The sequence below is a fragment of the Tenrec ecaudatus genome, chromosome 2 (genome assembly GCF_050624435.1).
Source record: "Tenrec ecaudatus isolate mTenEca1 chromosome 2, mTenEca1.hap1, whole genome shotgun sequence".
Classification (NCBI taxonomy): domain Eukaryota; kingdom Metazoa; phylum Chordata; class Mammalia; order Afrosoricida; family Tenrecidae; genus Tenrec; species Tenrec ecaudatus.
Genome location: NC_134531.1, coordinates 45,520,333 through 45,535,546, shown reverse-complemented (window position 1 = coordinate 45,535,546; position 15,214 = coordinate 45,520,333). Strand labels below are relative to the sequence as shown.

At 40.8% G+C, this 15,214-nt stretch overlaps 1 protein-coding gene across 1 annotated transcript in view; it reads left to right on the top strand.

Moving 5' to 3' along the window:
• EMB (embigin) overlaps positions 1-15,214 on the top strand; it is a 59,461-nt gene that overhangs the window by 31,608 nt on the left and 12,639 nt on the right. The window contains exons 3-6 of the mRNA XM_075541017.1: positions 1,009-1,195; positions 1,427-1,515; positions 10,845-10,972; positions 14,277-14,559. Of these exons, the coding sequence (XP_075397132.1) occupies positions 1,009-1,195; positions 1,427-1,515; positions 10,845-10,972; positions 14,277-14,559 (687 nt within the window). The remainder of the gene's footprint in view (positions 1-1,008; positions 1,196-1,426; positions 1,516-10,844; positions 10,973-14,276; positions 14,560-15,214) is intronic.

The window sequence follows — 15,214 nt, the reverse complement described above, 5'->3', positions numbered from 1 at the left end:
TAAAAAAAAAAAGCTTCACAAGAGAGTCCTTCTCCACTGTGACAATGCTTTTGCTCATTCGTTTCAACAAACGAGGGCAGTTTTGTTAGTTATTAAGGAAAATCATTAGATACCTATCAAGATCATGCCGTCCTCTTTTGGCTCCTTCTGACTTTTAAATTTTTCCCAATCTTAAAAAATCTGGACAGGGCACTGTTTTCTTTCTTTCTTTTCTTTTCTTTTTTTTCAGTGAAAATGTGAAAGAGACTCCGGTTACATGGTTAAATCCCCGGGAATCTTGGTTCTTTACTGATGAACTAAATGGCTGATATCACTTACAGAAGTGTCCTTGACCTCGATGGAGCTTTTGTTTAGAAATAAAGTTATAGTTTAAATTTTCATTTTTTAATTCTCAATGAACTTTTTCAAGTCCCTTTGCATTTGTGTGTGTGTGTGTGTGTGAGTGAAATATTTCAGGATTTCATACCGATTGATAAATTCAGTTAAAGAACACTACCACAAAATGTTTAATTTATGTCTTAAGACTGTATCTTCACCCAATTCGTATAGGTCCTTAATGAATAAGAAAACTAGGAACAATAAAAATTATATAGCACACATTACCCACAAAATAGTATTGTAAATATTTGGTAACCAAGGATACGGTTACATAAAATAAACAGCTGCTCCATCCCTCCCTGCTGTTTGTTGTTTCAGTTGGACCGTCTTAGGGAGCCCTTGGCACCCTCTCGACTCTGTCCTGTGTTCTTCTCAGCTGTAGGCGTTTTAAAGCGATAAGGATACAGTGTTAGGCCTTTGATAAAGTCACAGTGGCAGTAAGTTGTCTCCAGCCGATGAAAGGAACCGCACATCTATGTTTGCCTAGCACTTTAAGGCTTCCAGTCAGTGAGTGTTAAATTAAGCAACTGTTGATCGAACATTGGTGTAGGTCATTTACGTTGTGCTGTATGGATTGGACAGATCCTCAGTATGTAATGGGGACCTTTTTTTTTCTTTCATGGCTCCTAGAACATTCTAACGTACCAGTCGAAAGAACTATCACTTTAAAAAGTCCTTCGCATATAGAACTCACCTGCCAACTTACAACATCTGAAGATTTGAAGTCAGTTAATGTGACGTGGAAAAGACATAATGAACTGCTTGAAAATGGCTCCCTCACCAGTGCAGCGGGAAGCATGCTGTCTGCCCGGTACACGTGAGTGCAACGCTTGTCACCTGCTTGGCTCGCAAAACACTGTTTCCTCCTGAACATTTTTGGTGACTTGCCATCTCTTTTGCATTTACTTGAATGTCACCGTCTTGTTGCAGTTTACAAATAGACAGAATTATTTCTTTGTGTTTAAAACGTGTTGATCAATGGATAGGTCTTTTCATTAGGCATCTTTTTGAGAAGTAAGCCTAAATGAATGATTTGGATTATTTTTAGGTTCACGGTCACGAGTCGTAACCAAATGGGAAGTTATTCTTGCTTCTTTGGAGAGACGAAGGGACCCAGGGGCACCTTTAACTTCACAGGTGAGTGCTGACAGACTTTGGGACCACGACCTCAGTCCTCTGTTGTGAGGATTCCAAATTTCTCAGATCCGATAATCCATGTCATAAACATAAGTAAAATACAGCTCAAAAAATTGAATCACAAGGGTGGATGTCTACTTGAAAATGGACCTTTGGCATTAGTGTTCTGCCCGTTGGCAGAGCTGGCCTCTCCCAGTCGACTCCTGGATCCGCTGCCATGCCCCATGTACAGGACAGGTTTTTCTTGGATAGGTCTGGCTCACAGGTTATTGGTACGTCATTTCTGTGTCTTGAACTAATTGGAATATATGTCCAGGTTTCTGAAATGACTGCATCTCCTAGATGTTGAGAATGTGGTGTGGCATTCTATGACAGTGACTCCTGAGCTTGAGATGGGAGAGACCAAGCACATTTAACAATAATATGGAGGTGCACAAAAATGGCATACCTTTTATTTTCTGAAAAAATGACTTTAAACAATACCCATCCACCCCTGAATATGACCCATGGCTGTCCTGTGAGGGGAGACAAACAAAAACATTCTGCTATTGTCATCTCTAAACCAGAACATTAGAACACATCGATCTTGCAATCAAGCCAAATTGAGGTGGAGAATTAAGTTCATTAAAATGTAATCAGTTTTTGGGAGATTAGTGACTCACTGTTCATGGTGGTCTGTCCTCGGAGTCACTGATCTGGGCTTTGCATCATGTTAAACCTCCCTCATCACATCTCCCTTCAACTCCTCCTCCAGACCTTCTGCCTCCACTGCCTCCTTCCTTCCTTTCTTCCCGAGGAAGAGCTCGGAGAGTGTTAAACACACGCATTCACATTCACATCCCCAAAGCTCAGCAGCATTTCATTGAGATGCCTTTATATAAAGAAGCTCCCTTATGTCCTGAGGAAATGCTCACCAAATATTGAGATTAAAATGCTTCCAGGTGATTCCATTTAAATATTTATTTTCTTACAGTCAACATCAGTTATCTGGAAATATGTATGACCCACGCCTCTGTAAAGTATAAATATCGAACATGTTCTATTTTGTCTTGTTGTTAGGTGTTGAAACATTGCCTCCCCCTCTTTTTCCTGCCCCTTCACTTACTCAGCATGATATCTTTCCCCAGGGATTATTCTTTGCTGATAACGTGTTCAAACTAAATGAGACCAAGTCTTGCCATCCTTTCCTCTAAGGAGCATTCTGGCTGTCCTTCTTCCAAGACAGCTATTTGTTCTTTTAGTAGACCATGGTATTTAAGCATTCTTTGGCATCACTATAGTTAAAACGCATCAATGGTTCTTCCACCTTCCTTATTCAGTGTCCAACTTTCATATGCTTATTAGGCGATTGAAAAGATCATGGCTTGGTTCAACTATACCTTAATTCTCAAAGTGATATCCTTGCTTTTCAACACTTTAAAGAGATCTTGTGCAGGGGATTTCCAGTTTGTCCTTAATCCTTTTAACTGCTTCCTCCATGAGCATGGTGGTATAGTGGGTTACATGTTGGGCAGCTAATGGCAAGGTCAGCACTTCAAAACCACTGGCCACTCCATAGGAGAAAAATGAGGCTTTCTACGTCCAAGAAGATTTACTGTCTCAGAAAGCTTCTAGACCAGTTGTTCTACTCTATTTTATCTTAGTAGCTCTTTAATATAATAATTAATTTGAAACATAATTTGGAAGTGATCATTCTTGTCTTTAATTCAAAGGTTAAAAGACACATTTTACTCCTCAACATATCAGGAGGTAACATTTCAAATATTCTTCGTGAAGGCTTCTTGAATTCTTACAGATCTGTAATAAATAGACGCATGATCTTGGGAGAAGTACAGCTAGACTCTTCTTAGAAGTGAGGATGGTGACATTTAATCCGATGCACTTTGAACAGGAGAGATCAGTCTCTGAAGAAGGACACTGTGCTTTGTAAAGTAGAAGGTCAGATAAAACCGCCAGACCCTCAGTGAGATAGACTGACAGACACAGTGGCTGCACGATTGAGTTCTAATGTGGCAGGCAGGGATTGTAGACAGCACAGGACTGCATGATGATTCATTCTGCTGAACATAAGTAGCTTCATTAAGAGTCTGAAGGAGCTTGACAGCAATTAATAGTGATAGGTGCTGCTGGCCCATATCAGGAACAATAAATGCATGCCTCCATGTGAAATTAGTGTTTGAGACTAAAAACAGTCATTGAATAATACTATTTTGGGGGGGCGAGGGTTTTCTAGTTTGCTTGCTGTAACTCAGATCCATAAATTTGTTTTTCATGTCCACTTAACATAAATGTAATTAAAAATCATTTTATTGGGGCTCATACAACTCTTATCACAATCCATACATACCATCCATTGTGTCCAGCATATTTGTACATCTGTTGCCATCATCATTCTCAAAACATTTGCTTTCTACTTGAGCCCTTGGTATCAGCTCTTCATTTCCTCCCAACCTCTCCTCCCTCATGAACCCCTGATAATTTATAAATTATTATTTTTTGTCATGTCTTACGTCATGTCTGAGGTCTCCCCTCACCCATTTTTCTGTTGTCTATCCCCCAGGGAGGTGATTATATGTAGATTCTTGTGATTGGTTTCCCCCTTCTATCCCACTCTCCCTTTATCCTCCTGGTATCACCGCTCTCATTATTGATCCTGACGGGTTTATCTGTCCTGGATTCCCTGTGCTTCCACCTCTTATATGTATCAGTGTACATCCTCTGACCTAGCCAGATTTACAAGATAGAATTGGGATCATGACAGTGAGGGAGAGGAAGCATTAAAAAACTAGAGCAAAGTTGTATGTTTCATCCCTGTTATACTGCACCCTGACTCACTCATCTCCTCCCCCATTAGTGTAATATTTGTAAATTTACTAAGTTGGATTCTTCCTAGATCTTCTTTGGTATATAATTCTTCTTTGCAAACCATCTAAATTGATTTTTTTCAGAAATAATTTGTGTCCAATTTAAAGACAATCCAGGACAATTCCTAGAATGGTTACTTTTTAACCAGGTCTGTAAAGTACCTAGGAGAGTGTGTATTTTTATAACTGTTCTCCATTTATACTTGACACACGGGATGTGTCAAGTGTATGCTTAGAAAAGGGAATGATCTTTTGCTTAGTGGAACTAGAATTGAGTGTGGAAGAAAAGTCTCCTTTACTCTCTTTTAAAATTGAATGAAAAAGAATTTCTGCTGTTAAATACATGAGTCATATAGTGTATGAGTCTGAGTCATCTGGTCTATTCATTGGTAAAATTCGTGCTTCTGCTTTTATGGGAGCTGGTTGATTTGTTACTTTGTAAATGTAGAAGAGCCTCAGCATCATTGGTCAGCACAAGACACACACACACACACACACACACACACACACACACACACACAAAACCCCCCAACTTGCTGACTTTGTGTGTTTGGCAGTTGATTCCAGTCCATGATGGATATAAACACACACACACACACACACAACCCCCAAACTTGCTGACTTTGTGTGTTTGGCAGTTGATTCCAGTCCATGACGGATCTAAAAGTGCACACTATAAGCGTTCATCAGCTCATATGTCTGTGAATATTTCCATTCAAGAAAGATGGTTAAGGGGCTACAGTTTTTCTCCGTGGTAAATCAAATACAAAGCAGTTGCTGAACACTTTCACACTATTCATCATGGCGTTTTCTTAGTCGAAGTTTAATTGGTAAAGGACACAAACCTTTCAGAAGTCGTGGTGAAATTTACATAGTAGCAAGTTTTCTAAGCCCTAGGTTAGCATCTCCATCTCTCTTCCTTAGGAACGATCCCAGAACTACTGGGGGAAAATAGCAAAATTTAATCAGTTGGGACTTCTGCCTGCAATCCCAGGATTAATGTCCATTTAGTTGTTTGTGGCCTTGTGGAAGAATTTTTCCCAAAATTTGGTATTAAACCAAATTTCCTTGAAACATGTAGATTTAGGCTTGCTAGGTCCAGTCCATGAACCTTGTTAGGTTCTCTTGAGTTGCCTCTGAGTCTTTGTGACTTAGTGTGCGAGAGAAGGACACGGTGTCCAGTTGTGCACCAGCCTCACAACAGCCTTGCTAAGCGTGAGTCTTTTGCCACAGCCACCGTTGTTACTCCATCTCCTTTAGGACCTGCCTCTTATTTTGCTGGCCCGCTCTTTTGACTCCCTTTATCTAGTGACGGGTCTCTTCTAATGACACGTCCAAAATATGAGACTGGGTATCACCATGCTTACTTTGAAGGAGCATTTGCTTATACTTCTAAGATTTGTTTGATCTTCTGGCAGTTTACGACACATCTTCCATATCCTTCACCAATACTGTGATTCAAAGGCGATAGTTCTTCTCAAATGTAAACCTCCAATCTTTACCTCCCCACAGGGCTTTCAAGTTCACTGCTTATGCTGACTTTGTCTGGACACCCACCTGAGTCAGTACTTTCTCCATTTTAAAATCTGGTATTTTCCAATCTCAAGACACTGTCCAACTATAGTCAGAGTTTCCAAAGATTAACAAGGAATATGAGAAGATTGTATTACTGTCTTGGTTAATAAGTCTTTCCAAACATAAGCCATGGTCTCAAACCGAAATTAACCCCTAGAGTAGTTCAAATAAATTGTTCCCCAAACACAATCCATTTTATCATTTAGATCCATGTTGCTTCTGTTCGCTGCATAGAACACAGTGATGAAATCGGGGGAAGAGCCCAATCTAGACCACAGAGGAGAGGGGACAAACGCAGAACTTTGGTTCCGGCTTCTCCACGACATTCCTTCATCAGTGCCGGTTTTCTGTGGTCTGCCGTGTGATGTCAACATTTCATCGGCCTGGTTTAAGAATGCAGCATGTGTTCCTCACAGAACCTTATGGATGAGCCAAGATTTTCTTGAAAAACCTGTTTCGGCTGCCAGTGTGCTTGGAGGCATGTGCATCTTAGAGGGTTACTGAAATATACAACACACAAAAACGACGACTCTCTGTTTTCTTCCTAAATGTGACCTTTCTTCCACTTCCAGATTTCCGGCAGAAGGGGGTGGGGAGGACGAGGAGGCTTTTTGGTCTCATAAAAATGTATCGTTTTGGAAACCCAAAAGGGCAGTTTTACTCTGCCTGCAGGGTTGCGATGGCTTGATGGCAAGGTGTTTATTTTTCGGCAAACTTCAATATTTTTCCAATGTCGAGCAGATATATTCCTGTTAAAGCATGATCTAATTTCCACAAGGACACACGTGAAGATAGCGAAACGAGGGAGCGGGGGGATCAACAATCTGAGAAGGGAAAAACAAGATTCCCGACTAGTGCTTAACACAGCCAGTTTCAAATTCACCGTCTTCACTTACAAGTTGTGACTATTTTAAGGTGCGCCTACCCAGGCCCAGAAGTTCTTGCAGCAGAACGAATGGGAAGCAGTAGTGAAGATGCCCAGGTAGCAACTTCTTCCCCGAGAACTCGGGGGTGTGTGGCTCCGATTCCATCTGAGGTCTAGCGAAACCTTGTGGCTTCAGAGAAGAATCTCTGCTTTAGTCACGCTGACTCCCACTGGAGGCTTCTCCGAAAGTACTGACGTTACTTCTCAAATGCTTGCGTGTCCACGTCCTTCAGCAGATTACTAAAGCCACACAAGGTGTTGGGTATATTGGGTGGAATAAACTGTGATTGGAAAGGAGTGTTGAGCTGATGGTTGAATATGTTTCACCTGAAAATTCAGTCTTTCTAGTTCAGTCTCCGCCTCACAATGAGAAATCTCAGATATGGAAGCATGCACACTAGAAAGGAAACCCATGCGGGGGCCTTGAGCACAAAGTGTTCTGCAGAAATCGTCTGATGAGGCACCTCGGACCACGTGGCGGGCTTTGCCTCCCGCAGGTGGAGCTGACCAGTCTTAGTCCTTCCAGCTTCAAAGTCAGTTTGGTTCATTTGGCTCTAGAGGAAAAGGCGGGCATAGCCTCCTCACGCAGAAAAAGAACACTGCTCTTGAAAATAATTGATTTCTCCCAACTTCCAGACTTGCAGACATGGTTCAGTCAATGCGCTCAAATAGAAAATGCAGGGTCGAATAAAGGAATAGAATTTACATAGTGATCACAGGGCCTTCAACCCACAGCTCTCTCATTTAGCTCTTTCATATTTAATCATTTAAATATCCCCCCAAGAACCTAAAATATACGTAAGGTGCATGAACTTCAGAATGTAAGTCCAACCCAGTAGCTTGAATGCTAGGTTTGTAGTGTTCATTTTTGGTTCTTCGTCGATCCGCGTCCTCGAAGGCTCTCTAACCTCGCATAGCTGCAGAATGGAAAACTGAACCAAACTGAGGATCGTCGTTTGATTTCATAGGGTACAACACTGACACGAGACACACCTGTATTTGTAAACAAGGCTGTATTATTTGGTCAGAAATTGGTCTTTTTAAGAATTAGCTCCTGGTTGTTTCAACGTATTTGTTTTGTATTCTGCCTTTTGTGGTAAAACCATTGTTATGAATGAGTACTTCCCTTTCCCCCCTGTTTTTCCTCATAGTAATAAGTAATTATTCTTTCTTCATATTGGTGAAGAGCAGTAATTTGTTACTCTGATGTAAGTTGTTCTAATTTACAGATAATTGTCATGTTTATCCAAACACAGCCTTGGCAGCTGTCCTTGCCAAACACCTGAATGCCTAGATCAAGGCAGTATAATTGGTGTCGGTTTTCTGAAGAGTGAACTTAATACATTAAGTGTTATTGTGTGCTGTCTTAATTCGTGTTCTTTATTTTACATCTTTGGGTCTAATATCTGGTGCAATAGCTACACAAAACTCAGACAAAAATCCATGAATTTTGCTTTATTAAGGAAGTTACCACGTTGCAGTGCCAATGAGAAATGAGACTCAAGGTTGAGTTGTTTATGAGGACATGCGGAGAGTTCTGCAAAGTTGGCGGATACATCTCCAAGGAGCACACCCCTCTGCTATCAGCCTCCACTCAAAAGCTTAAGCTCGTGGGTCAGCCAGCTCCGGTTCCTCAATTAAGTTCCCAGAGGCATCCCACTTCACAAGACAGCTTTCTGTGCAGAAGCACTCACTCAGCTTTACTTGTTGCTTGAGCCCATCACCCTGTTCCATGCCCTGGTTCCTGGTCCTGTGGCTGCTCTGATGGTCTAGCTGTCACCTGGATCCAGGTGGTTCATTGCAAGGATCCTGGGTCCAGATGAGGTGCTCCACTCCTGGCTCTGGCTGGTAATGAGATCCCTCCCCCCGCTTCACAAAGGGCTCTCCTTGTACACAGCACAATGGCGCTCCAGGGAATCCTGTTTGCAGTTACTCACAGGTGAATCCTATCAGTAGCTTCTCCTACCTTCTTACCAGATCCATTTAGGGAAAGGGCCTTTGGTGGGAGTTAGAGACTTTGGCTAGAAGAGCCACATTACATAATTCATTGCTCCTTCAACGAAATGGTGTGGTCAATTTCATTTATTAATTAAAAAATTTTTTAAAAATTGAGCCAACTGGAAGTTGCTGTTTAGGTGAGTTTTCGCCCAGTCTTTGTCTCTTGTGAATGTACCTCCTGCTCTTTATCATGTCTGATTTAACCTTCTGTCGCAGATGGGTAAGGGGCTCAGTAAGTGGCTCAATTTGGAGCCATTAACTCTTTCTTGGGTATATGCACCTATCTGTGGTTCTGAAATGTGTTCACATTAGCTCCCACATCTCTGTTTTCTTCTAATTTCTTCTCGGTTCTAAATGCACTTTCCGATGGTTCTGAAACGTGTTCAGATTAGCTTCCAATTTTCTTTTTTCTCTTGGGTCTCATTTCTTCTCGGTTCTAAATGGCCAGGTGGCCTAGAAAACATCCCTCCACATGAACACAATCCTTCCTGTGGGGGTGAGGCTAAGGTATGCAGTGTAGAAAGACTACTACATTACAAATTGGCCACAGCTTAAGGATACAAATAACTTTAATTTCGGACAGAGATTATTGTAAACTTGATTATGGCGGATGGAGCTAATGATTAATGTGCTTGGTCAGTTGACATCCTTCTTGTCCCAACCTGAATTTGCTCTAGGTTTAAATATTTCTCACTTGTTCTAAGACGTAACATTTTTCTGCTAGTTTTTATTATTGCAGGTGGTCTTTTCTTTCTCTCCTACATTTTTCCTGTTCTGATTTATTTTTTATTGTTTATGTTTCCCAGTTTATGACACACAAAAAAGAGACAATGACTGATGTAATAACTTCTCAGGAATTGGGGGTGGGGATGAGGGGAGGGGAGGCAGGAGGAAGTTGAGGGGAATTGAAGAACAAACAGTGAATATGGGAGAGAGGAGGGAGCGCTAGAATTGATGGTGATGATGTATATACAACTGTTTTGAAAAGCAAACTTAACCTTGGAAGCATATGATATGTGATTTTTGAATCAATAGAACTACTGAAAAAAAAACCCCGACATAATTTCAACCATCGTTTCTTTCATGGCAAACTAAAATAAATAAAGGTAAAACACAAAAATATGCTAAAAGTAGGAAAACAAAAATGAACAGATACAAAAGTGATCTTTGTTAAGTGTACCGTCCTGGCTGACTGTGAAGGAGAGAGTGAGATAAATATTTACAATCTGTTGTTTGTGGGCTGACTTTTTATCACATTGTCGATATGCTCATGGTTTCATTTTCTTTACCAACTTATTTGTACCCCTAAAATGGACTTCCCCCTAAAGTCAATGTCCATATTTATTATTTACTGATAATTTCTGCTTGAACTCTTCTTGATTAAGAGTTTGACGACAACATCAATGGTGTACATGTGTTTTCATCACGAAGTAAGTTTTAATCTCAGTTCTATTTTAACCCTTATTCTCTGTCTCATAACATCTGTTCTTCTTTCCGGTTGCAACTTTCTCTCTTTTCTGACTTTCCACAAGTCTACGAACTAGTGACGCTACATCCTGAAAATTTGTCCCTTCACTCAAATGTAATCTGATTTTAGAAATTTGAAAAGAATAGCTCTCAAGTGATTTGGTAGGTGGAAAGCATTGGTTTACAAATAGGTTACTATATTCCTTATCCACCGCCTAGTAACTTGAAGCATGTATGTTCACATAGGTGACAATACTAAAGAAACTGAAATAAAGCTTTTCCCATACTTTTTACTGTTATTATACTTCATTACAAAAGTATTTCTTCTATTTCTACGTTTATTATCTAGTGTATCAACTATTATAAATACGTTTCATTTTATATAGAATTTAAGTGAAATAAAATCACGTTAGTGAGAAAATGAAAGTAGAAATTAACTGTAGTTGGGGCCCTGTCTTCAAACTCCTCTACTAACCTATATTTCTCTTAATTTCCCATAGTCCCTGAAATTCAAGGTAAAACCAAACCAGCGATCACATATGTGGGAGATACTACTGTCTTGACATGTAGATGTCCAAACTGTGTTCCTGTAAGTTGGATCTGGTACAATAGTAATGGGAGTGTGCAGGTAGGAGCAAATGTCCTTGATTTTTAACTAAATGAGTTCTCTGCATAAAGAATGTTATATAACTGAACTATATAGCTAGAACTATTTATACTTCTAGGACCTTGCTCTTTAATATGTATTTATTAAGTGATAGCAATAAGTGGGGTTCTCATCTAATATTTTCAGTATATATCTGATGTTACCCTAAATTTCATAAACTGTTTCCCCATTTAAAAAAAAACAATTTAGTGAAATTTCTTGGAAGTTACAATCCACAAGCGTTTTCTTATTATATGAGAGTACTTAGAAGAAAAAAGACCACCGTTTCCTGTTTCTGGCTTCTCAGACATCTGTGGTGAATGTAGCATAAGTACACCATTTGGGAAAGGAGTATCAATTTGAAAACAAACGTGAAAATTTTAAACTTTGAAAATTTGACAACTTAAGCCTGTATCATAGTTAATTAATAAATGAAATTGACCTTTTGTGGCCTTTGGAGGCCTCATGGGAGCCAACTCATGTTAATACCTACTTGTTTAAGAGAAATGATCTTAAAAGCACGTTAGTATTAAAGACATCATTTCTAGCTTTCGTCTTTCCTCCTAATGGCTAGAGTTCAGGACATCACCTCACAGGGAACACCCTTCTTTTTCCCTGGTGCTGATAAGTGTTCCAACCAAAGTCTTGTTCAAAGCAAGCTGTAATTCTAAAAGGAACAGGAAGAGATGGTGCCGATGTGACAGTGAGGTGGTAAATTACTTTAGTCAAAATTGATGGCATGCGAGGCTGTTGAAGGATGGCCGAGGGAGGACTTGGACAGAATGTTGCCTGATTCTATAATAACAGTGGGTTATGATTTTAGAGAAGACTTTCCACATCACTTGGGGGCAGATTTTGATCATTATCATTTCTCTCTTGCGGGCAACTAGAAATGGCCGCAGTTTAGTTAGTGTGTTGGTAAACATTTTAAAAAGATGTAAATAGGTAAGAACAAATAGATTTTACATATGTATAGGAAAAAACTTTATATTTCTCTATATATAGACGTATAGTTTATATATATATATATAGAAACACGTTATGTATATATCACAGTAAAATTAGACCTTTCCAATTTATCTTAAAGGAGCCCTGTTGGCGTAGTGGTTACTCATTGCAAGGTTAGCAGTTCAAAACCAATGATGGACTTTCTACTCCCATAAAGAATTACAACCTGATAAATGCAAGAGCAGGGAAGGAAACTAGAACTGATCGTAATTTCACAATTCATTTTAAAGGCAATTTAACCCATGGGGAAAAAAAGAAGAAAGAAAATGTTCTCAAATTGATTGTGGTAATGATTGTATAATTCGTCTTGATATAATCGAACTGTTGAATTGTACGATACGTGGATTACACCATTAAAACTGAGTTGCTCCCAGGGCGAGGGGAGGGTGGGAGAATTACAGCCTCAGACGCTCCCAGGAGCAGTTCTGCCCAGTCCTGTAGGATTGCTATGCGCCTCATTGACTCGATGACACTGAGGTGGTGGGTTTGTTTGTTTTTGATGTGTCCTAAAGTTTTGGAATAGTCTCACAGTATCTGGACTCACTGCGTCAACAACCACAAACTAAACAACACTCCTCTGCAGCGGAGTTGCTTCTGACTCACAGGGAGCCTACAGGACAGAGTCAGGCTCCTCCACAGGTTCACGGACTCAGTTTACAGGCTCAGGAGCGGACTGCCTCCTCTGGCCCTGGAGAGGGCTGCTGGGTGGGAACCACTGACCTAGCTGCTTGCTAGTCGCCCAGTGGTTAAAGGAGATGGCACCAGGGCTCCTTTGCTTCTCTCCCAGCTGTGCTAATCCTGGCTTAATTTGACCCTGTGCATAGGGACCACATTAGGTAGGGATAAAAAGCCAGGGAATAAGTAGGCACAGAAACCCTGAGTCGAGGATTTTTCACAATAGAGTGCGGGTCTGTGGCAGAATTACCCTCCGGGGGCCACCTGGGCAATTGCAGAGCTTTCCATTCACTAGCTGTGCCTGGAGGGCACTCAGAGCAGGACGCCCGGCCACTTTGCTAAGATCGTTCAGCAAATTATCCTCAGACGGCTCTTCATTAGACAATCTCCAGGAATGTATGTATGCAGAGGAGTATTTATTGAACTGTGCAGTGGAGTGAGAGCAATGAAGGCAGCAAATGGCTTGAAAATAAAATGTAATGCAAATAGATTAAATTAAAAAGCCCTATGAAATATGTTGGTCTGGCTCTTGAGAGTTTGAAGAGAATTCAGAGCATCACAGGCGCCTGTTTGCAGAAGCGTCTCCGAGAAGAAAAGGCAGAATGATGCCCTCTGACGGTCGCCCTCTAGTGGGCTCCGAAGGAGCACTTTCTCCCCAGGGTCCCCAGGTGGTGGAACTGCATGCATGTTTGGTAAAGTAGAGGAGCAGCGAAAGAGGCAGGCCAGCAAGGAGGTGGGTTGACACAGTGGCTGGAACAATGGGCTCAAGCACAGGAACCATCGTGAGGATGGCCACAACCAGGCAGTGTTTCGTTCTGTTGTGCACCGGGTCACTTTGGATCAGGGTTGACTTGATGACACAACACCACCACCACCACCAACAACAACTACCAACATTTGTGCAAACAGAACAGCTGGGGTCTTGGAACCACAGAGCTATTTTTTGCAAATCATTTGATCAGGGGCTTGTACAACTCTGGTGACAAGCCATCCATTGTGTCAACCGCAGACCTTTTGGTGGATGGCTAAGGGCTCGCTCACTGCAGCGCCGAGGCTACTTCTGAACATAGATGGACACTATGCTGGGCCAAGGGCAGTTTTCACCATTCGTTCCTTTCCATCAGTTCTACAACCTTGAAGATTTCACCTTGTTAGGAGCGAGTGCTCTTTCTCGGTGACAGCGACCAGAGGTTGTAGTGTCACGGGACTTGTTGTTTGGGTGTTTGCCTGAGATGGATGGAGGAGGAAGCACTTTGACTAAAGAGCTAGTTGCAAGACTAGAACATGAAGCCCAGATGGCTGGAATTTTCCCTTTATCCCTCATGAAATATTGTCCATGATAATCTCTGCACTGTAGTTTGAAACCTTTCCAAGTAACACTGTGGAGTAAAGTATACTTTAAATTGTTTGCTACCTCCAGGAGGTCAAACTTAAAGCTCTTGATATATAACTTCTCACAAATTTTAATATGCTATCCTGTGCCTTTTGCAGTAAGCAATTTTCCCAGCATCCTCATATAGCTGTAACTGGAAACTAGGTCGTTTAGGACATGCATCCTTTATACAATATGATACTTATGCATTTTAATATCTCTTTCTATCAGGTCCCTGTCAACATTCAACTGAATGATAAATTCCATGTGATCAATGGAACACATGGTAATGAAACAAAGCTCAAGATAATGCACCTTGCAGAGGAGGACCAGGGCGCTTACTGGTGCCGGGCAGTCTTCCAGTTAGGGGAGAGAGAACTTCTCACGGAATTGGTTGTGCTGAGCTATTTGGTGCCCCTGAAACCGTTCTTTGCAGTAGTCGCTGAGGTTATCCTTTTAGTGACTGCTATTCTGCTTTGTGAAATGTATACACAAAGGAAAAGGAGTCAACCAGGTAGGACTTTTTCTTTTCTTCCCAAACTTGTTTTTTTAAGTGAAATGAATATTTTTGGGAGAAATCCAGTTATTTTATTTTCGTTTTAATTTGAACTGTTTTATGTTCAAATAGTATCAGAATTATGAGCTTGCAGCCATGTACGTCCTTAAACTCAGAGCGTTAAAATTATTTGGTATTGTCTTTCTTCTGGTTTTCCTGTGCCTGAACACCAATTAGGTCATGTTTGTTTTTGCCCCAGAAATTAGAAAATGCTGGCATGGTCTAACAGAAGACGTGACAAAAACAAACAACGTTTTTATTTTTTAATGAAATACCTTTATTGGAGATTCTTACATCTCTTCTCACAATCCATACATTCATCCAGTGTGTTAAGCACATTTGCACACGTGCTTCCATCATCGTTTTCAAAGCATTCTCTTCCCACTTGAGCCCCTGATATCAGCTCCCCGTGTCTTCCCCTCCCTTCCTCGCCCACTCCCTCGCAAACCCGTAATAAGTTATCGATTATTATTTTCATATCTTACATCATTCACCGTCTCTTAGATAATTCATTCTTTGCAATCAGTTTTATCAAACCTTCTGGAGTTTCCTAGCAGGAGACATTTTTTTTTTCTGTCAGCTTCCTTTATTTGATGCTACGCTTGACAGATTA